This window comes from Calonectris borealis, chromosome 3 (assembly GCF_964195595.1).
Source record: "Calonectris borealis chromosome 3, bCalBor7.hap1.2, whole genome shotgun sequence".
NCBI classification, from domain to species: Eukaryota; Metazoa; Chordata; class Aves; order Procellariiformes; family Procellariidae; genus Calonectris; species Calonectris borealis.
Window position 1 is genome coordinate 68,857,401 of NC_134314.1, and position 24,493 is coordinate 68,881,893.

General features: G+C 38.8%; 1 protein-coding gene across 3 annotated transcripts in view; it reads right to left on the bottom strand.

Moving 5' to 3' along the window:
• Positions 1–22,307, bottom strand: part of SYTL3 (synaptotagmin like 3) — a 37,115-nt gene extending 14,808 nt beyond the window's left edge. The window contains exons 1-8 of one of the 3 annotated variants that reach the window (XM_075146034.1): positions 22,289–22,307; positions 17,282–17,853; positions 15,668–15,883; positions 11,699–11,763; positions 9,008–9,059; positions 7,565–7,637; positions 6,519–6,591; positions 3,060–3,184 (exon numbers count right to left, since the gene is read on the bottom strand). In XM_075146034.1, the coding sequence (XP_075002135.1) occupies positions 3,060–3,184; positions 6,519–6,591; positions 7,565–7,637; positions 9,008–9,059; positions 11,699–11,763; positions 15,668–15,883; positions 17,282–17,391 (714 nt within the window). In that variant the 5' untranslated portion in view covers positions 17,392–17,853; positions 22,289–22,307. Of the gene's footprint in view, positions 1–3,059; positions 3,185–6,518; positions 6,592–7,564; positions 7,638–9,007; positions 9,060–11,698; positions 11,764–15,667; positions 15,884–17,281; positions 17,854–21,853; positions 22,155–22,288 lie in introns of those variants that run through there. The other 2 variants (XM_075146032.1, XM_075146035.1) reach the window with 2 other exon arrangements.
• Between the last annotated feature and the right edge of the window lie 2,186 nt (positions 22,308–24,493).

Sequence of the window (24,493 nt, forward strand, 5' to 3'; positions counted from 1 at the left end):
AGAACAGTTAATAGAACGAAGTGCCAAAAGACTAATACATATGGCTAGAAATATGCTGAAAATAGATTTTAGCTCATTCTGCCACACCACTATCCCTGGATAATACAAACTATGAAAAGTATGTTCACAGTTCAGTGGGTAGGAAAAGGGTGAGGTAAGAAATTTTACAGGGTTAGGATCTAAGAAAATAATTTCTTCAAAAAAATTGTATAACAGGGATTACCTGAAAGACTAGAAAGAATATAGTGTGACCAAATCAACAAAAGGATTGGGACTTATTTGCATAGAAGAAACAGATAATATATATTTAACAGACCTGGGAACCCCTCCTGCAAGATCAGCAGAAAGCACTAAAGAATGAGGACAACAAGGAGATAATATATTGAGATTACTTCTGAACAAACAGGATGTGCAAAATCCAAACCAGTATGCTGTTATTATAACACACAGAAATGGTTATGTGTAATAACTGCCCTATCTTGAGAATAGATATAAGAATTCATTAAGTTCCCTTGTGAGAAGGAAACAGACAGAAAATGCATTCAGAATATAGTCTCAAAAAAACCCCAAACAAGACCAAAACATCATCATATTTCTCAGGAGAGAAATTGTGTTCTGGTTTTTAAAAACGTGAAACACCACCAATTTCACTTGCTAACCAAAACAACGTACTACACGCTGAATTTTAGTTACTACTCGGATCAGAAAGACTTCTCTATTGTGTTAAACAGAATGTAAGTGATTGACAAGGCAACATAACTACCAGCGCTAAACTTAGCATCAGGTCACATAAGCAAGACTCCCACCTAGCCGAGCTCTAACGTCTGCAGCAGCATGCATCCGCTGCCACAGGAGGGGTAACCCACAGCTACCGACGCACCACAAACAGCTTCCAAAGCTTGCACGTCTGCTTGTTCCCCCCGTGAGGCAGGTATAATTGCAGTTCCTTTAATGAACTTGGAGATTCTGACGGTGAGAGGCCCTAGAAAACACTATTCATTTAACTTCCTAAATCCAGATTTTACACTGGCTGGTAGTTCTTGCCATTGGATTGTTTTTTCACTATTACTGAAGTTAAATATAATCTCTTTCAACTGTAATCTGAAGGAACCAAGCTCTGAACACATCACAGATTTGGAAAACTTACTTAAGAAACAGATAGTGCTCTTGAGACTGAAGTCTTACACCCTGCACATTCAAAATGGCAGAGTTACAGCTATTCCTAGGAGAAAAATGCATGCTTTCTAGGGGAAAAAAATACTGTTTCGATTCGTTCTCTGAAAATGAAAGTTCTTTCTGGGGTGGAAATCACAACAAGTAAGATTTCTACATCATATTTTGTTATAAATTTGAGTAATTAGTTGTTTTGCAAGTGTAATTTAAAACAGGTTCTGTCCCTAAACTTAAGTCATAGTTCTAGTAAGGATGTAAACAGCTACCCTTACTAAAGGAAAACAAAGATGGAAAAGAAAAAATAAATGGAAGAATAATGCAGTAGTGCCATTGACAGAGATTAAAAATGATTTTTAAAATCACAGTAAAGATACAAAAAGCTATCATATAAGTGCAGAGACAGACGAGTACAATTTGCTTCAATGTTAAAAAAACCTAAATGGCAAAGATGACATTCACAAGAAAAAAAGATCAACAGTAATTCTAGCAAAACTAAAATTGTAGCTTAAATATAGTCTAATTGGTTTGAATGAAACAAAAGCTCCCTGACTCAGAGAAACAGAGCTCTGACACACAAACAGCATTGAAATCTATCTTTCAAAATGCAAAGGGTGGACATAAATTAAGTCCTAAATCTTTAAATGGGCAATTAAAAACCCACACAAATAATCTGGAATCTCCTACTAATACATTTCTCAAGCCAAAGAATCCATATCCATCTTTTAAACATGACAGGCTGTGTGTGATCAGCATGCAATGAAGCATAGTTTAAGTTCATATTATCTCCAACTCCAATGTTTTCTGATGAATTAAAAGAGCAGTGCTCTGCCAGTGGAATAAAGTAACACTGAAGTGTAGTTTGCCACAATGAAAGCAGCACTCTGGTAGTTAATAATTGTTGCCAATTCTGTTTATAATATAATTGCATACAAAATACCAGAACTAATTTTGCAGAGTTCACAGACCTTGCTGGGCCAATTCAAACTACTATTCCATGCAGTCTGACATCCTGTCTTTTCCATTTATCAACACCTAACACTTCAGAGGAAAGTGAAAAGCGTGCACCAAGGGAGCTGTGAGTAATATTTGCCATGAGGTCTGGCTCAAAGCAAAAGCTTTTCTCAGCATCTAATTCAGGCACTTAGCACACCACATATACCTCATTCAGATGAACAAGGCGATTCAGTAAGTACCCACTATGTGGAAAATTGAGTATGGACAAAGTTCAGTCACTTGAGAGGTGAAAGTGTACAAAACAAAATCTTCAGTGTAACTTTAAAGCAGATATGTGACATCACCTTCAGCCTGCACAATTTGTGGAAAAACAGATGACTGGATTTTTCTCAGACTTCTCAAGAAAACACTGAAAGCTAGAGACTGTAACCAAAGCAAAAGGAAAAGGGAAGTTGCCCAACAACTAACAGCAGTCAACATTTTCTCCTTGCCAAATTAAAAAGTGCTCAGAAAGTGTCAGGATGGGTTTTGGATGGTCATAGCTTGGTCCGCTTCAGCAGCAAGAGGGGCAGGAGGAGGACAAGAGACAGAGCACCTTCCTGCAGCCCAACAATCACAGAGAGCAGACATCAATCAGCCTCAAGAGACTCTGTGAGCGCCTGAAAGCAAAACGACTCATCCCCTCCCTCCCTATGTGAGGGTCTTTGTAAAATCTCAGTCTAACATTTCAGTCCTGGGCTGAGATCCAGTGTGCAGACTCAGTCAAAAACCTCATGAAGAATCAGAGTTCTGGCCACTGTTAGTGAACAACAGCTAAGCCCTGCTTGTATAATAAAAGTAAAATTCCACTGTGTAAGTCATTATTCTTACAAATATATTCCACTCCTGAAACAGCCCTTACAGTTAGAGACTGTGTATGATAATACGGATACCCTGCTTGTAATGTTGATGGCAGTGTCAGACTGGCTCCTTCTTTGCTTCCTTCTTTCCACGTTCTGCCCATAATCTGTGGTTAGGAGACGTCTGTCAGCCATATCATTCTGGGACTTAGAGATTTCTGAAGTGAAAATAAAGAGAGAAGTCACTATAACAAACATTGCAAGCAATCCTGTAGATTTATAGGCTAATTCTGTAGCTTTCAAACTTTCATCCTGCAATTTTAGTATTGATCTCCTAAGAGTTAGAAACAGATGGGAAGGCAAGTACTTGTCCCATTTTTTATAATTATATTTTGCTTACCTAAATCTTTCTTGCTGCTTCAACTGGAAATTTTACTCCTTGCTTCCTATCATTATAGCTGCTGCAAGGAATTGCTGTATGCTATCAAATTCAGTTTCCTTGCAGAAGTAGCTACTATAGTCCCTATACATAGCTTGATTTGTAAAGCAGTTTGGTTTGGTGCAGGATAAAAGCAAGATCATTATAACAACATAAAGTGACACGACAATGGAAATTAGAAAGCAGAGCATACTGGAAAATATTTAGACATTTATCCAAAATATGGATGAAAGGAGAGATATTACATACTCTGGTCCCAAACCACATATAATTTTAAGAACATGAGTAGCCCTCATTGACTTCAATAACATTACTCATATGGATAAGCTTATGTCCATACTTAAGAACCTTATTGAATTAGCACTTCAGTAACATCTAGTTTATTGTCAAATAAATCTATAGGACAATTGGGCACTTAGTGCACCACTTTTTGCTTCTTACTCCTCAGGGTACAGTCAGAACTTCACTTACAGGGAAGGGCAGCACTCACCCGTGATTTCTGAAGTTGAAAACTAGCAGGCTTAGCAGCAGACACTTTGTTGTAAATCCCAGATAGCCTCTCATAAAGAATTAATAACTTATAAGTGGTACATGAAATAGCTATCTTATGTTTAATTCATACAGAAGAAATAAATGTTTCTCTCACAACGTGAGCCTCTGTGGAGGAACCTCAGACAGCAGACAATATGTCATTATGGTATTCAAAAACAATGGCACTCTTAAGTGTGATTTTTAAAGCCACTTTGAGTTACTTTTGTTCTTAGCAGCAATCAGTCCTCAGATGTTTGCTGTACTCTGTGAACACCATTAAGGCATCATGTGACATATTCATCCCTGACTGTAAATGAAACCAGGTTTTTAAAATACACAGTGACATCAGAGATCATAAAAGAGACTGGACTGAGAGATCTAATGGAGTAGATACAACCTGAGTAGCTTGACCAGCAGTAGAAGCAGAAACACGAGCTTGCCTCACGCTCTTTTAAAATGAACAGGCTACAGAACAGGTTACTGTGAGAAAGAAATGATTGCTCAGTTTTCATATCTATTCCCCCTTTGGCTTCTCTACTCAAATGGTCAGTAAGACGGACACTATCTCTAGTGCCAAGGGTGATTTTGCACTGCAAATAAAACTACAACCAGCAACTCATTTTACATTCACCAAATGGCAACCATTGGATTATAATCTCCTGTTGCTGCCAAACCACGCTGGAACAGGAGGTAACAGCATACAGAGCAGCCTGTACAACAGTGGCATTGTGCTGCACGCACTAATCCTTTCTTCCCACTACTCTCAGACACGCACACACACTGGTTCCAGTGATAGAGTCAGAGGTATAACAAGGTTTATTTACTGCAATACACAAGAGCTGGGTGTATTAAATACCTCTGCAAACCAGGACATTTTTATTTAGATAAGATACAGAGTACTAACTTTAGACACTCGTGACCGAAAGCATTTATCAGCACAGTACCAGGTTTCATTAAGAGGCCATACCGTCTGAAAGAGCTGTTTTCTTAAGTCAAGAAGCCCAAGTCTTTCTCTCTTTAAGACTTCCTATACTTTTTAATTATTGTTCAGTGATTGCAACAGCCTGTTATTTTCTCACAAATGAAAAGGTTCTACCCTAACTGAGAATGATAGCACCTGCGTGGGGTTTCACACACAGCTGAACTGAGCTAACAACTTGCTGCCATGCCCCTCTGCAACCACTGCTCTTCCCTCCTCAATCCCTGGCTCCTGGCCACATGGCCCAGCACCCTCTGTTGTGCAGGCTCCAACATATATACCCTACCTCGAGCCTATTTAACTCACTAAACCAGCAGAAAAGTACCTATGTGTTTTGTCTGGGTTAATGTGCTGCCCTTTTAATTAGCTAAAACAGTTTCCAGAGGGGTCCAGAAACACTGATGCTAATTCAAGTAAGCGATGGCAGCATAAGGCCAGAAACAGAGAGAGAAGAAAGACTGGGGGGAGTAGCACCTTCCTTTTGGTAGCAGTGAACTATTAAATTAGCTTGCTGCAGTCCTGACAGTCTTTACCAGTAACTGTGGGATATGACCAGGCTTCAAACTAACAGAAAGCAAAATAAATTACTTTGCATCCAATTCTGTGCTGCCGTTCAGGAGAGACAGCCGTTGCATCTCTGCATAGCTCTAATATGTGTTCACACAGACACACACTACATTTGTGTAGTTAAAGGAGAACAGGCCTTTAGGATGGGTGGAAGAAGTTAGAGGAAAGACCAAACAAGAGCTAAGACAAGAGTTCGGGGGAAAGGCAGAAAGGCACTAAAGCCAAATTTATTCAGGTCTAATCTCACATTTGGGGTTGTCTAAGACGAGACTAGTAAGAAAACACTAAGGTTCGTTCAAATACATGCAAATCTGCAAACCCCTGTAATCTTCATAAGGCTCAGAAGTTGTTTTCCTCTGGTCACTGATGCCTTTAATTTGTTCTTCACAAAGGCTGGCAGTCCTCAGTGTAGTTAGCCTTAGAGGTGCATACACAGTCTGCACCCTAAAGAACAGCAGGCAGCATAATGAATGGAAGGAACCAAAAGTATCAGAATGAAAGAAGAGTTGTTAGGACTGGCTGGCTCTTAGAAGTGTGCCTTGAAAAAACCCACACAACCAGACAGACTGAGAAAGAGGAAGGAAGTCCTCTTGAAAAGTGCTAGTGAATGAAAATATTAAACTCTATTTCCATTATATGATAGATTCTTTGACAGGGTCAGCTGGGGTTCAGTCAGATAGATAACACAAAGATCACTACAGTAGAAAGTGGTTATTACACTGTGCTAACGTGAGTTAAATATACTGCATCTGAACACCCAGTAAACTTTAAAATAACATTATACAGTTTTTTCACATCTTTACAAGAAAGGCATTCTGGGTTGGTATCATCAGCTTGTTAAACAACTAGCAGAACGCTGAAGGAGAGTTAGACTTACTGTATTATTTTTCAGGTTGGCTCAGTCTTGGCATTAGTAATTTCAGCCATTACTTAATACCCTTTGTTTATAACTTTTTTTTGGCCAATACTTTGGCAAAAAAAATTGAAACATTTGACTACGTTACTCTAGAATGACAAAGCAGTGAAAGCTACTTACTTTTTATATGGGTTGTGAGAGACAAAAACAAGTTTTCCACAGATTTATTAAAACTTTTAGACTCTCTGAGTTCCTGCAAATGGGAGATGCCAAGAGTAAGAAAACACAAAATATATTTTAAAGTTTCCATGATCACCTATCTACAGACCACATACCAATCAGCTGGTAAGGCTGCAGCCCTTTGTTCACTTCTGTAGACAAATACATCTGAGGACATATGTTGACATGGTTGAAAACTGTCACACTAATGTACGAAGATGGAAAATAATCTTTTCAGTTTCATATTCTTTGATATATAACTGGAACTCCTTGTAGGAAGATCACATAGCAATTTTGTAAATAAAACTAATTACACCACTGATTCGTTGTAATGTATTTAATACTTCAAGTAGAAAAGTCTTATCTATTACAGATGCTCCTGTGCCTCTGAATCAGAGAGTTTTCATCAAACTCCAGGTAAGCACATATTAGAATGTTTACAGAATTGCAATGGGCTTCAAAGCCAGGGCCTGAGGACTCAGTCCAAAATGAACTGAAATAGCAATTCAGTGCGATTTCGATGAGTTCTGAGCCACGTCCTACTATTCTGTCCACTAGAAACTGTATTGCAAAGGTAACCATCAAATTCACTGTTTTTCACTCAGTAATGAAAGTAACACATGGCATGATCGCTTTATAAATGACTATTGAGTATCATAGGATCATGGGGATCCTTCAGGCTGGAGTGGAGCTCAGAAGATGTCAGCCCAGGCTTCCTGTGGCGAGGCACCAAAAACTGGGTGCAGTATTCTAGTGCCAAGTAGAGAGGGTTAATCACTTCCCTCAAAAACTGAAAACTAATTGAAAACATCCCTCGTTATAGACTCTGACCTTTCTCTCCTACTACCAATGCAGCATCAAAAAAAAAGACAAAGGAACATAAGGCAGCATTTATATTGCAATACAATGCTACAGCAGTTGCTATTTACTGCATTTCTGTGGCTGGCCTTTTCATATGAATGACACCCTAAGAGGTGCGTGTATATGTATCTTTTGCAGATATGTACATTTACCGTCACGTTGCTTCCTGCTGTGGATTCTGTGAAAGGAGGTGGAGTTGGAGGTACGACAGAAATTTTACTAGAAATTTAAGAGACAATAAACAGTGCAACAATTAATATATTATGCTAATAGACGGATAAATGAACCACGTTCATGCACAGTATCTTTATTATCTGTCTTCCCTGCAATCTAAAGATCTGGGTTGAGATCCTGTGCCTTTAAGAGTTGCAGCACAGGCTTATTGCCTGTTTGTGAGAGTTAGGACTACCTTTCTATCTTCTCAATCTTGGGCTGCTCCAGGCAGAATTATTAATTTAAAACAATCAGGAAGACCTAATTTAGGACAGGCTTCCTAGACTTCTATATGGTTGGCAGTATTACAATCTGCATCGCGAATGTTAAAACACAATTCGTGTGTAACATGCCGCACCTCTGTTTCAGAGATGTTTTCAGAAAACAGTCATCTTTCTTTACAATACTAAAAGGATCCCTCCTTGCCTGCGCCCAGAGCTGTTAAAGCCCCTTTACAGCATTCCAGCCATTTCATCTGTTGGAAATAGCCCAGGTCTGTGAAAGAAATCCAACTGTTATCTGACTGAGTCTGTTATCACTGCACAGTCACGGACCCTAAAGGCAGCTGGTGAACTTCCTTTTTGATTCTCTTTTACCACATCTACGTAAAAGCAAGTCCTTTTGCAGCCTTGGCTAGGATCATATCTAGCTGATTATAAGTTTCTGTCTTGCGCAGCTATGCCTCAACAGGTAATTATCACAAAATTGAGGCCATCTCTTTGCATCTTATTTTACCTTTCTTTTTTTTAAAGGAAGAAAGTTTCTTTTATACAATATAGTTTAAGTAGACTTATTTCATTATATATCACTGGTAATAACTTAAGTATGGTCATGCTTAGGCCTCAAGTCACAGTATTTATTCAGTGTAAACTGGATTTTTTACTTGTGCTAAGTTTTGGTAAGCGGACGCGCCTTACTGAATACAGAGCTTCTTGTCTACTATTTAGTCTAAAGCTATCAAATCATCAATATCTCCCATTGAGCAAATGATGATGATATTACTATTATACCTAGTAAATAATTTTAATCTCTGATCATTCAAAAGTAGTGTGTAAATTTGAAAGATAATGGTGTAAACAGGTATGCAAAAAATATAAGCAGATATAACAAAAATACTGCACATCATTTCAAGTAAATAAGAAACTATTACTCTAAACATAGTACTCTCTTTTGTACTTGAGACCCTTTCTATGGATTGCTGAGAGATAAAAATAGTAATTTTTCTATGCTTTTATCATTTGTACTCCAATCAAAAGTATTGAAATTTGTTTTTCGTAATAAAAAAATACAAACTCCTGGCTGGTTTATAACATACAATGTATTGCCTCTACAAACTCTCAGTATCCTAGGGCCATTTGTCCTTTTATGAGTCTTACCTCAGTTTCTGATAAGATTGCAAGAGCTTTGCACCAACTGTTTCATGTCTGCCTGTGAAGGAGGAAAAAAAAAACCACCCAAAGGTCATTTAGCAACAACAGCAGTTACTAACGCCTAAATAATACTTTTTAAAATCAGTGCCTTTTCAGGAACTGATTTACAGAAGCTCATGGACATGCAAGTCAGGAGTGAAATCAGCCCCCACCTGACGTGTCAGTGTACATGCCAAGCAACACGCAAGTTTCTCCTGTATCACAAACTCTATCATGATTTCACGTTCACCTCTCGCAGGTGACACGTTCAGACCAGCTCTTCACAAATGCTGAGGGCAATCATGTACGGGTGCTAACAGGCCCATTCCTACAGGTTGCTAAGTGCTCTCAGCCTCCTGAGGTCCAGGAGGCAGGTAGTGCACGGGCCCATTGCACTAAAGCACACTTCAACCATAAAACTCAAACACTATGGAAAGCTTGAAAATGTGCACAAGAGTAGGCACATGGTCATCTCTTGCATCTTATGAAAAATTCTTTTCACTTTTCCTACTAGACACCTGAACAATCATGAAAACGCATGACTAGTTCACAAACATGAACAAACCCCTTTGCTAAGGCCACCCCTGTGGAGAAATAGCAACCATGTCACGTTCCTCAGGTGAGCAGCCACATGATGTAAAGAACACCAAGGAGCAAGCGCTCCATCAGGCACGAACAATGAAGACTCATAAAAATGTAGTTTGCTCCTGAGTGATTGCCAACAGAAAGAAGGGCCAAATGCATGTAACAAATGGCCAACTGAAAATATCTGGAGTGGCTTTAGTCACTAATCATTCCTCATGTAGAAAGCAGCATGTGATCTATGCTTTGCTGAAGATATCATTAACTGTAATATATTACTTACACATAAGTAGCAGACCTTGGTGGTGGTAGAAACAATAATCAACATATTAATGTTACAAATTTCAGTCAGAACTCCAGACTTAATGCTTTGTTATTAATAAGTAATATTTGGTATCTTGATTTATTGCAGCATTAATTTCTTAGATTTTTAATTTATTAGTCACTAAGGCAACCTACCACTTTTATGAAAATACGATTTTTATTCTTTAGGTAGAAGCTACACAAAATTAATAAAAAGCATACTGATGGAGTATATTTAACTCCGCAACATGAGAAAACTTCACTGTAACATGTATTTTTTCAGTTAAACTTACTTTACAGTGAATACTTTGCTTGTGTTATATTTTCAAACCAAAAGAGGGCACTGTCTCTCCAGGTTTGAAGGATACATAACTACTACGGCTGCTGTTTCAAAAGTTTGCCATTTTTTAACCCCTTTAATTATATCAGTTAGTCTAATCAAAGGAAGTAAACAAAACATATTTCTCCCTGCAGGCTTATCTTCTGTATATCCTTAGATCTTTGTGACTTCAACAGTATTACTATTAGACTAACTAAGCAAAATGCTTCAAGCATTTGCTTTGATAATGCAAGGTGAGAATTCATTTACTTCACTGGAAAGAGGGACAGTCAGTATCTTGCAATACCAGATTCAGTGTCTGAGAACAACATAGCATTTTCCAATAACTGAGAGAGATTGTTAAAATTACTGGCTTTAAACTTGCTGAAAGGAATATGAGGGAAAATTATTAACAATGGTTATGGGATACAACAGTGCTTTAAAAGATCAATCAACTAATACTTAAAATCAGAAATTGTGTTAGCTAGAATGGAATTCAGCGAAATCTTTCAAATTTAAATTAATTGTTTTAGCAGGAACTGTAGTTCAGTCTCTTAACATGCTACCTGCTGTCTTTCGTGAATACCTACTACCCAAAATTTGCCTGATTACGTTGTTCCATTTATAAACTTCTTCCTATTCAAGTTTCCCAAGAGATATTTAAGGTCCAGTGCTTTCCTTTTTACCAGCTGTTCTTAAATCTAGATACCATGCAGATACTGGAAATGAAACTGTAACATTTAGCTAAGACAGGCACGAAGTGAGAGAGTTGCCTATCTGAAGCGGTGCTTCAAGGGAAAGAGGAAGGAAATCCCCTCCACCTTACTAATCATTGTAGGTGAAAACGAAAACTAACCGCCCCTTCGTTGGTGAAACACATTCTCCATAGGACAATCCATCCACATCCTCTATAATTTGTTTTAGGGCCTTGTATTTTTAATTGCACAGAAAAGACTGAACACAAGGCAATGGCACAGCTGGCTTAAAGTAAAGAAGCAGTAAGCGTTTAGCTCTCTGTTGATTTATAGCTATACATGTTTTTCTTTATTCCATTCTGTCTTTTCTTTAAGCTTTAGAACTTTCTCAGTGAAAACAACTAAAGTTTTAACTTTGACAGACAATGGATGCAAGATCATTTCCTTCCTGCACATATATTTTAACATTTCTATATTTATTTCACGTCATTGTATAGAAGCCTTACACGCTCATTAATTCAAATTGATATGGCCAGCAATTTTCTTATTCTTATTACTCATACAAAATAAAGTATACTTTTAAATGCATTCTGCTAGTTTGTGTTTGTGTTTTATTTAGTGCATGGACAGACGCACTGCATGAGAATTTCTGACAAATCTCTCACCAAGTGCCACATTAAATACAGTGGCAGACTACATTCTGTGTTTCTCTTAGATGAGGACATTACACAGCAGTTTGTGGTCTGTTCCAACGCTTACCTTCACCTGGATATTTCTTTGCTCGTTCCTCGAAGAACCATTCACCAGCCTTTACTTTCACATCTCTGAAAAACACGCAAAAGACAGTTGAATCAACATTTTCCAAACTGCATTTCTTCAAATGTTTGATAACCATTTAACAATCCAACAATCCTTCTTAATCCTACCATAAAACTAGGATTTCATGACTGCTCACTCCATTGACTGATTTTGCTGTGCATCTGCAAACAAAGGGTTCCTCCCCTCCATTATTTTTTTTTCCCTCTTTGCTACGTAGGACTGCCCATGGAAAGCAATACATGCTGCTCTAGGCATTGCTCTGAAGCCAGGAGTGCTGGGTCCACTCCAGTCTATACAAGCAACTTGCATAACAGCCCCAGGCACTTGTGCTGACACCACTGCTTACAACTGCAGCCTAGCCCGAGGAGTAGGGAGTCAATGATAGAGGATACGCTCCCAAGCAGAACTTGGGATGGCTACCAGGGAGCACCGAGCTCCGCAACCCTGATGGTGTGACGGCTTCACAGCCCATCTCTCTCCGTTTTGTGGAGACTAACATCAATGATATCCACGTCATACACAGGCACCAGGATCACAGGATGAGAAAAGTAACAATTAACAAGCATAAAATGATATCAGACAAATAGCTCTGTCAAGAGCAGTTTTTCAGCAGATTTGACTCTTGCATTTTGTTGCCTCCAACTGAATTAGATGAAGTCTGCAATCTGAACTAATCCATTATTAAAGAGGCAAAAAAATCTTTAACTGAGGATAGGATTCTCTGGAGTCTTCGGTTTCCAAATTCTCATCTAAATGTCTTACTAATTTTTGGGGCATATATAATATTTCTGTTCCTTAGAGATTTTCTGATGCTTATTGTAGGATGAAGTCCCACTGCAAAAATTTCCTCAGTGCAGGCACTGCTAAACTTTCTTCTCACCCAGTAGTTCATTTTCCTTCTATGAATCTCTTTATTACCATTCCCTCTGCCAAACTTGCTTGAAATTGGCAACAACATACAGACAGTAAATTCATGTAGGGCTTGCCTCCTTAAGAAAACAAAATCTCTAAACATGAGAGCTATACTGATATCCACCAAAGGCCAGGCAACAAAACCCCTGGGTCTGCCATTTCACCTCACCTTACTCTACATTAAATAGACAAACTATACGTAGGATACTGTTTGTTCTTTCCGTGGCTTGATTTTAAGGCATTTTAGGCATTTAAAATACACCCTTGTAAGTAGCAATGCAGAATATTAAAAAAATTCACTACCTATGTAGATTGTACTATTTATTTACATGCCTAACCATAGATCCTTGTGCATAACTGAACACAGATGAGTTTGAAAATGAGGTTAAAATAATTTTGAGACAGGATACTTATTTTCTTTGGATGCATCTATTAACTAATAAATGTCTGAAACCTCTGCTGCACTAGCTCTTCAAGGGCTCTGCATAGGTAGTACCTCAATTCTCATCTCCAGCCTTCCCTTTATGTTCTTCCCACTACCCGTGGTTATCTTCGCAGAGTTTAATCTCCAGTTCTGCACAGGCTCATGTGATGATTAGACCTCTCACAGGATGAAAACAGATCTGGAAATACTCTCTTTTTTTTTTTTTTTTTTTTAGGCTGAAGAGTGTATTAAGCTAAGCTAAGACCAAATGTGTGACAATGAAGCTGATAAAGAATTATCCTTGTCAGGTAAAACAGACTAACCTCCTTCAAAGCAAATGTCTTTCTAGACTCCTAGAAGACATGATTCCCTTAAAAAACACACTATACCAACACCATTCACTTAAGAGATGCCTCTTCCTGGTAAAAGATACAAACTTTGTCAGTCCACAAGGCTTTTTAAATTTCTTATTTTGTAAACAACGAACATTCACCGATCCCTGCATGACCTTCCACTGAAGTGTTTAAGCATGTTTGTTACAAACACGACCCTAGTGTCTAGGAGAGAATCTCAGAAGTGCTGCTGCTGATAATGTTTTTTTCAGGAAAATATACTCTAGTGGTAACCAAGATTCAAAATTACGGTTGCTCAGGACTTGAAAATCAGCTCTTAAGTTTCTTAATTACCCTATTTTTCCCTCACTGGAGTAAACAAAAGGTGCTCAGTAGCATTTACCACACTGCTGCACTCCCTACCCTTCTTGAGATTTGCAGCCTTGATATAAAGCTCACTGAAGGTAACGGAAAAAGCCTGACCGATTTTAACGGACTTTGCATCGTGACTAAACAAGATCAAATGTGCTGTCTCTTTGCTATAAAGAGAATTTCAATGACAGCTAAAGAACTCCTCTACATTAGCAAGAGAAAAAAAGTAATTTCCTCAAGAAAAAGTAAAAATGTCCTTTAATTCATTTAAATAATGCTTTCCTGGTTTTACCATTAAATATCTCGACAAGCTTTTGAAATAATTAAGGGTGCGCGGCACTATACAAGGCAGCTTAACAATTAGGTACTCTCTAGAGGGGATTTCCACTGCGGCCACCAAGTAACTGGAAACCGATTTAAAAGAAGAGGAAGTGGAGGGAGGTATCTAGAAGAGAATATGGAAAGCTAACTTTTTAACTTTCCTTTTAGTGCTTATAGCGTGAAGCACAGATAGAGAAATATATGCATCAAAATTAAATAACTGCTTTGTATCAAATATAGATGGAGCTAATCTGCCTATTTTATGTATAAATTGCAAAATAAACTGAGGATTCGGAAAACATATTTTTAGTGATAGTTCATAGTCTCTTCCAAACTATAGAAAATTACTTCAAACTAGTAGTAGAAATTCATTAAGCTTAAGACCAATATCTTGCCTTACATTCCTCAGGCATTATTTAAATCTCATTTTGGCATCCTAAGAGGGAGTGAAGTGGTGCATTAATCTTGTGTTGGCATAAAGTAAAATTTCATCCAAATCCTTAACCTTTGTACAGGGATATATATCATCCATCACAGCTGTTGATTCATTTTCAAAACTATCTTTCTTTGTCTATATAATATTATTTTTCATCCAAGGTGGAAATACAGCTAAACCATTTGGTTTAGAAAGGTTCTGATGAATAGGAGGGACTATGATGGAGTATTTTGATATAAAAATGGTACCAATACAGTAAAAGAAAGATTGTTTCCTGGAAAACAAAAGCAAGATGACATAGTAAAAGAGAAAACAACTAATTCAAAGTAAGTGAATTTACTGGATTTTTGACTGCGTTTAAACAATTCCTGATAATGTTATTAATGCTTTTTGCTTTTTAAATGTATATGAAACATTACTTCAAATCATTCATCAATCCAGGTTCCTCACTTCTGTAGTATGAGGCAAAAAAATCATGATTAGGAAATTGTCAAGTAATTGGCTATTGTTATGGTTTAACCTGGCAGGCAGCCAAACAGCACACAGTCGCTTGCTCACTCCCCCCACCTCCGGTGGGATGGGCAAGAGAATCAGAAAAAAAGTAAAACTCGTGGGCTGAGATAAGAACAGTTTAACAGAACAGAAAAGGGAGGGAAAATAATAATAAGAAGAATGATGACAGAATATACAAAATAAGTGATGCACAATACAATTGCTCACCACTTGACAACCGATACCCAGCCAGTTCCTGAGCAGCGGTTGCTGCTCCCCGGCCAACCCCCCCAGCTTATATACTGAGCATGACGTCATATGGCATGGAATACCCCGTTGGCCAGTTGGGTCAGCTGTCCTGGCTGTCCTTTGCCACACTACCTCTGGCCTACCCTGAGGATCCGTTTTGCTAAGTACAGGAAGGGAAAACCTGACTACATGAAGTATAACACAAAATTCCCATCAATTTCATTGCTACCAGGACTTCATCCAACATTTTCATTCCACCAGAGGCTTTGTTTCATTAATTGTTTAAATCAAGAGGTACACACAAAACCAGTGTGCATCCACTGGATAACCAGTGTAAAACAGCACTTATCCAAACCAGTGAAATTTCTTACCCATGAGCGTAACAAACAGTGCATTTCCAAAGGCACGGATTCAGGCAGACACGGCATTCAGAGCACACGCGATGGCTGCACCCATTGCATACTGCACCTCTGTTCATCAATAACCCAAGCGATTTCTGACAGCGAGCACAAGATCTCTCCTGGTATTCATGGCTTACATTTCTTGCCCCTTTCCACCGAAGCTGCTGCAGCTGCAGTTTCAGTTTCCTAATCCCCCAGGTAAAGAAAAAAAAAGATAAAAAAATTAAGTAGACCAAAACCCCCATGTAAGTTACACGCTAATACCCTTGTTGTGCAATATCATTACTAGTGGGAGATAAGCCCTCAAGTTTGACCTCAATTGAGCACTGTCTGAAGGCATCTACACACAGCTTTTTTGCACTGTGACTGTATATGCAACCACAACTGTGCATACAGAGTAACAGTCTAGTATAAATGGGGTTCTGTTCGTGTCAGTTATGCACACTCAGGGCAGGGCACCAAAATTGTGTATGCAAGTGATTATGTATTCACATACAAAAACAGAGACTAAATGGTGCTCCCTTTCATTTGATGATGTTTCTTATCATATTTATCCAAAAATCAAATCTTTTATCAAGTACAAATAATCATAACAAATGCATCATCTGAAAGTTAAATAAAAAACATATCAGACCAAAGTATCGAAACCTCTCCCTTTCATTAACTTTGCTTCCATTACACGCACCAATAATCAAGATCTATGCTTTTAATTGTTAGCTACATCATCAATAGTCGTCAGGGATTTTCTAACCAATTCAGACTTTTTTTATAACCGTTTACTTACTTTTCACAATCATTTAATATGTTCAGCAATACTTCCATAAATGTTTGCTGAAACAAACTTTAAGTTTCTACATTTAACAGACTAAAAACTTCTAACTTAAGAACACAAACACCCTGTTTTACATGGGGATGCAACACGATAAAGCAGGGTACAAGCTGCAAGGAAATCCTTGCCCTAGTCCTGATATGAAGCAAATAAAATGCCGGAGGATTACCCCTTATCCTTCACGACTGAGATACTTGCATAGTGTGAAATAATTAAATAGAATCCTTTTCCTAACCAATGACACCTGTTGACACTAGTAACAACCTCCGAGACAGTGTTGTGTGCTTGCAAGCTGTTGTATGTGAGAAGGGACAGTGATGGATTCAGCACAATGAGCACATATCCAATGATTCTTAACTCCATTCTTGACACACCGTAAGTTAAATAAACCAGCCAAAGATCTGAACACGTTCTGTGTTACAAGGACTATATAGGCATACATAGGAACACGATGAGAATGCTATAAAGCCTTCATAGAAAAAATACAGGCAGCAACTGAACTTTCTATGAAGGCTAGAAATAAAATTCATCAAGCAAATTATTCACTGAACAGTATTTGCTCATCTTTACTGTAGAGTAGTCAATAGTATGGTAAATCCAAGAGGCTCTGTACAACCCTTAGTTTTCCCAAAGAATAAGAAGGCATTAGCTAACAACAAGTAAAAAAAAGGAATACATTTGGAAGGACAGCAAAGAGGAAGAGTAATTCTGAGAAAAAAGGAACAGAAATACAGGAATAGGGGAACAGCAGATACCTTATTCGTTCCTCTTCTGTTTTTCTCACCATCTGGTCACGGTACAGGACTTCCAGAACAGCGTCTCGTTCCAATTCCTTAAGGAAGTCTAGATTAAATTCACAGGCCATTTTCCCCAAACTTCACTTATTTTGTAGACTCCTGTCCTATGGTTCTACTACATCCAGAACGATGGATACTACTTTATAGAGTATAACGTGGTCTGAGTGTTTACTAAGTGCCTGCGCTCTTACTTGATTGGTGATACGTTTCACTGTGTCATACCCTTGAAGAGAAAAATAACCATGTCTGCCTTCACACAAGTCATCATTTGAGTGTCTCTGCAACCCAGGGAATATGAACAGTTAGCAAGGTCGTAGCAGTCTTGTCTTTTTCACATGAAAGAACTTCTTGTTCTTTTCTTTTTTTCTTTTCTTGCTGAGAGTGGTTCCAAAGATATGAGAGCTTGCAGCAAGGTTCCAGATAGGGCTTTAACTGTCACCAGATGGAGGGACAATTCACCAAGAGATGGTGTAAAGGAGTGGGGGGAATGTTTTTTTTTATTTGGTCTTGTAGATTTGGGATTTCTGGGCCTAGGGAAAAAAAGAATACGTGTTATGATCTCTTCTCCTCACCTCCTCAAGACATTTCAAATAGTACATGAAGACCACATTTTGCTATACTCAGACCTTTCACGCACTAATTCAGATACAGGAGAGGTTTTAAGACAGTCCCGTTCCTCAGACAGTCTCACCATATTATCCATTAACACTCAGCCACATACCTTCACATTTTTTGTACAGGCAACATAAAACAACCAATAAAGAAGCTTAAGTTAGTTTTGAACACAGGCCTACAGGCCCCATGACTGGAAAAGTCATACTGGTTGAGACAAAAATGCCCCCTTCTAAGCTCATCTTACTGAAAAGACAAAACACAAGCCTAAGAGGAAAGACGGAAAGAGACCCCCTAAGAGTCACTTCTATCAATTACCTATGTCTGTTAAGTCTAGATAAACAGTTTAATACCCAATAATGCTATTATCTTTGTTAATACACACAAACACTAAAGAGTTAAGATATATATAATTTCCAGCTCAATGCACTAACTGGCTCCAAACTGGTGATGTTAATGTACAAATATATGAGAAGTATAAAATTAAAACAGAATCACAACTGTATTTTGGATATATTCTGTGACCTTCACTTTTGTAAAACTCCCACTAAACTAGAAAATAATTTTAATATACTTTGCACTGAAGCAGAGAAAGAAAATGATTATTCAAACTAATTCAGTTTTAATACTACTGTCTAGCGTGTATTACAAGAAATGTAAGAGAGTTCCACTTATGGTACACCAAACATTAAAGATGTGTATATGAAAACTGGTTAAGTGTTTCAAACTTCATTTGAACTAAATACATACAGTCAGGCTCTAGGCCAAAGGTCTAGATACCAGGACAGAAGGGTAAAGCTTTCCCAAAGCAGTTACTGGTGCTTCACTGATGGACCTCAGCTGAGAATCTGCCCAACGATTTGCATAGCTGGATCATTATTTTAAAATACTGAGTTTTAAGGTTTTTTAAAAAAAAAAACAAAACCACCAAAACTTCACATATATAGTAACAATGTGGTTTTGTCGGTGGAGGGAATTACTTTACATACAGCTTACCCCAATTAAGTTACTTAATTTCACACAAAAAAAGCAGGAGGTGATAATTCGTATTTATACACAGTATGCATTCCATTCTTTTATATTTTTTCATGAAACCCTTCAACAGACACTAAAAAGACAAAGCATTTCACAGAAGCAGTGTTAACAAAGAAAAAAAAAGAAGATTTGTTTCCTGTGGAAACAAAAGAGACAGAGATAGGCATAATCATATTTTATTTCCTTACCAACTGCAATTTCACAGGAAATTACTCAGTTGAAACCTAAAAAGCCTGAGCAATTTTTTAACACAATATATATGTAATTTTCAAAGGCCCCTGCATCCTTCACCTGCTTTCATCTTTTACCTCAAGAATACCTCCCAGGATTGATGAGCATGTTTAGAGCCTTCAAATCCATTTAAGTCAATACAATCTGAAAGAGCAGTCAGTACAAACTCGGGGACCTCTGCACTCTACCGCATACCAAAACACTCATTACAGCGTAAGTTATGTTTTCTATAAACTCCTAGGATTTCCAAAGGGTAGCATATCTACAATGTCATCAGAAAATCCTGCTGAAGCACCAGTAAAAGCTAGCAAATTCATGACAGTCGTTATTAGGTGGATCCAATAAAATCGCTCTAGTGATCTTAAAGAAAATACATTAATGTCTTACAGACCTATTAAGAACGTGCCACTGTAAAACAGTTACTAAGAGCAACATCTGCAGTTAAGCAAGCAGAAATAGTTGCTATTTGATATCTCCTTCAAATTCTTTAACAAAGGACTTCCTCCCTTCTTCACAGAAGAGCAGAAAACAAGCCTGTTTTGGGAAATGAGTTTCAGATGACATCTTAGTATATGAAAGATATTGAGGGCATACAGAATATTAGTTAGAGATACACATAAATTCTTAAAAAATTGTGTTTTCAGCTATTCAAGCTTGCACAAATTTAAATGGTGTGAGGGAAGGAACAGCTTGGAGCCTGCCCTTCTTTCCACTTTGTCTTGCTCACAGCTATTCCCCCAGACACGGGTTCTGCCCTAGCCAGGGCAGGATTCTTCAGGGAGGCCTTCAACCTCAGCCTGTCAGTGATACTGCAAACACCATCACCAAAACCAGCTGGTCTATTGCTACACTTCATATCCTATTCACAGTGATAAATCATAAGCACTGAATCTAATGCCAGCAGTAGACTGCCAACAGGGACTAGGATGGAAAGACTAGGATCATCTTCTGGCACCAAACAACAGAACAAACTTCCTGCAGAGCGAAGTGCCAGAGGCCCTACGTCCTACAGTACCTGCACTATGCAGAGAGGGAAAAATTCACCGTGGCTCTGTCACCGCAAGATTATAGAATCGTAGAATGGTTTGGGTCTCACACGCTGCAGAGAATAAAGCTTAAAATACATCATGTAGCCAGCAGCTCTATCGATATTGCACCTGGACATTCCTACAGTTTGGGGGTTTTTTAATCTTTATGAAGATTTAAGCTCAGACAATCGTTGCGTTCTGTCAATTTTTCTTGCACATTCAAAGATAACACAAAATTTAGCTTAATGATGAGGTAGCTTTAAGAATAAAGAAAGTACTATATCCCCCCAAATGAAGGGGATAACCCTTGTGCCCCACAACAGACTTGAGCTCGTAATCATTTCACAGAGGTGTTCAAATTGGACTGAAAAGCTCTCTATTTTCCTAACAAAAAAGAGCTTTTCTAACACCAAAAGGTGTCTGCATTAGATTAGTTTTCTGGCAGTAATAAAGAAGTGGTGTTTTCAGTAACGACGCTCCTTGACAGGAAAAAACAATTTTAAAAACCTTCACAGATGCCCTCTTTACCTATCAAATCCAGCTAACTAGCTGTTTTACACGGTCAGCTAACCTCAAAGCCACGCATCTTCTATGTAAACCCAAAAGCAACAGCAACCATATTAGTAAATACCATGACACTTCTCCCTTTTCAGCACAAATCTCACATAAAATATTTTGTTCAAGCATTATTTTAAATTATGTATTTAAAATAATCCAGTGTCAGGCACCTTGCAGATGGATCAGTAGCTTTCTGAAACTATCATGTGAAGTCTCAAAGCCATCGTAAAGGAGATGGGACGACCAACGTGGGTATGTCTTAGGAGAGGGAGGCACGCACACAGTGCCATCTCAGCAGACCATGCTTTTTTCTTTTATATCAGGCTAAAAGAGTATGTAGTTATATAACTGAAGAGCCATCAAAAGACCTACCTAGGACAAGGTGAAGTTTGCAAAGGGTAGCTTATTTTTTAAGTTTTTGAACTTAGAAATGCCTGACTTAGCAAGCTACTTTTTCTCAAAGCAATTTTGCATGTAATGTATTATTGATCTCCTTTCAGATCCTTAAGCATTAGTAAAATAATGACAATTAAATAAGTATAAATAAACTGATCTTCTAAAGTCACAGCCTTCATTGACTTGAGATAATTGGATTACTCCATCCATTAACCCAGAAGATGGATGTAATACATCAGTAGCTAGGACACAGGTTAAAGAGGTTCAGAGTAAAAATGATGACAAAAGCTCCTGGAATTTATGGCTGTTTTGTATTCTGCAGAAGCCAATCACATAAATTTATTCTTAATTAGGAAAATTACAAGTGTTATTTTATACTACCTGGCTGCAACAGTTTTATTTTCACATCCTTGCATATACACATGCAAATTATTTATAACTTTTTTGATAATGTTTTACCAAAGTTATGTCTTGTGATTTTAATAACATTCCACCCCAGCACTTAAAGTAAAAAACCAACCAAACAAAAAAAACCCCACACAAATGCTTTTTTAAGTTCCAGTTGTGGTTTTCCATGAGATCTTTGCAGTCTAAAAAACACCATCCCAGTAAGTTAAAAGGCATCCCCCTGTGCAATGTCATATAGAACAAATTAAAAAGATGTCCTTACCTTTTCAGCAGACAACAAAGATAGATGCGTGAAAGTAAACTGCTTTTAAGAGATGAGTAGCACTTTTATTATTTATTTATCTTTCCTTAAAGAAAACCGGTGGCTGTTCTCCACCCCTTTCCTTCCTTTGGACACCGAAATTAGACTAACGTATGTACAGAGGAGCATCCCCAAAACAGCTAAAAGCAAATGCACTCAAAGAAGAGCTCTAGCGTCATAACAACTTTTGCCACGTCTCTGGTTTTGTTACCAGCAACAGCAACTAGCAATCAAAGAGAAGTTATTCATTTTTCTAACATTAAAAGGAAGCTCAGCACAAAAGACTGATACCATCAAAATATGTTCAGTCTTCAAGCCACACACAGGAAGAGAAGTGGGCTTTGAGTTCTACATAATTTCTTTTTCTGGTACCATAGATGTGAAAATAGTACTAACCTCAATGTCCCCAGGACTCGCACAGAAAACACTGCTTGTATCATAAACAGTTATTTCCTGGAGACAAAATAGTTTTCTACTCAGATCTGAATGACAAAGCGATTAGCATAGATAGAAGTTCAAAATAATTCCTTTTTTATGCATCTGTGAAAAGTAGAAAATTATTTTACCTCACAACTGGTAAATCTGATGTGAGATAAAGATTAAAAGTTGTAACATTTGATTTGGATATCCCAGTTCAGTCTATTACAGAACCAACTGTGAGTAATGAAGTTCAAAATTACACCCAAATTATTTCAAATTCTGAAGAAGAAGAGAGTCTGTTCTTGCAGGTTGATCTCCTTCCTGGCTCTGCAGGTAAATTGTATGTATAATGCAGAAACCCTTCTTAGTGTTTCGGGTGTTTTAAGAAATATTCATTTTATTTAAAATTAAACAAAGCACTGCGATTCTATTCACATGGCAAAATTAATCAGCTTGCAATTTTAGAAACTCATTAAATTCAATAGGTTCAAACACTTCCACCTGTGCATGTCAAGTTTAATCACCTTCTTCAACCATATCACTGAAGAGAAATCAACTGTTAGTGGGGCACAGAGCTAAGCCCTACAAAGAGTATTTGGGCCTTCATTTCAGCCAAAATTTAACTAAATGAAAGACCAGAAATAACCTGAGGATTGTAACTACCCAGTGACATATTTGTAGTATCACAAAGCCAGGCTGGGGAAAGTTAGCTGTACTGCCAGCTTTCCCCTAATATTTAACCAAAGCCTTAATTGCCACTCTTTTACCTCATTTTATTTTTCCCTCTCACCCCTGGACATGGAAAACTGCTGCAGTATTTTGTATGCGCTAAGAATGTAACCAAGTTACAACCTTTTGTTCTTTTGGATAACCAAGCACCGCTTGTTCAGCCTTCCCATAGTCCTCATTTTTTTGTCTCTGCTTCCTGCTCGGTGGGACCAGCAAGCACAGAGCTGAGAGGAGAGGGGCCGCGGGTGAGCTCAGCAGCCAGCTGCAGTCCTGCCGTATCCCGGCAGGTCGGCCAGAGCGGGTGCTACCCACAGGGTGCCCACACAGTCCCAAAGTGAGGTGACCGGTTAGGGTCGTCTTCTTCATGAGAAGCAGGAGGCAGGGCCAGACACGGGACTGGAGACAAGGTCAAAATGTAGGACTGAGGTCCGCTGAAGAGACAGGCCTGGAGCAGAGGGCGTGGGGTGGAGGCCACAGCTGAGGCCTGTCCGTGCACTTGGGGCCCTGAGGCTGTAACTCGCTCACAACCTGCTTGAAATACAACGCCTATGACTGGACACAGTATTCCCTGTGAGGCCTTACTGTGCAGAGTATAGTAGAAATGCCGCTTCCCACATCCTGCAAGCTATACGTCCATTTACATACTCCAGTACGGCATCTCCTTTTTTAACAGCAGCATCCTATGACAGACTGAGGTGAATCGTACCTAATGCACTCCCCTACTCTCTTGTCTATGGAGTGGCTACCGAGTGAGCTGGTCCTGCCCTGTCTGCATTTATAGAGCTGGTTATTCCTGCCTCAGCGAAGGCCTTTGCGCTTGCCTCCAGTAAGTTATTTTCTCCTTTGTTCAGACTATTTCTCCAGTTCATGCAGGCCACCCTGAACCTGAACAGCAGCTTCCACTATTTCCATCGTCTCTCAGAGGTTGGTATCATCAGTAATTTGAGCAATCTGTAAACACTGCACATACAAAAAAAAAATCCATAAACTGTGAAAAGTGCGCCCTTTAATTTCATCGTCCTGATTCTGATTCTGGCTGCTAAAAACAATGGGATCTGCTTAGAACTGTAAGAATTCGCATATTCTTCATGTCTTTCCATGTCGTTTTTTTTTTTCAGTTCCTGGGCATACATGACATGCTCAGGCCTTCTTTTCAAGCTGTGTTTCCAGAAACAAGATGCAGGTCCTCCTCCCCAGGGAGGACCTCTAGGATCCACCTCTCCGAGGGCACGCCCACCGAACACAAACGGCAAGCTGTCCGTATCAAAAACACAGCCGTGACAAGCAGCCTTCTCTCTCTCAACCCCAGGTTTTGGGGCGTTTGACAAAGCCATGGCGGTCCCACCACCACGCCGACCGGCATCTCCCCGCCCGGCTCCTGGCCAGGCGCCTCCGCGCTGCCGCTATGGCAACCCCGCCATCTTGCCGGGCGCTGGGCAGGCCGAGCGGCGA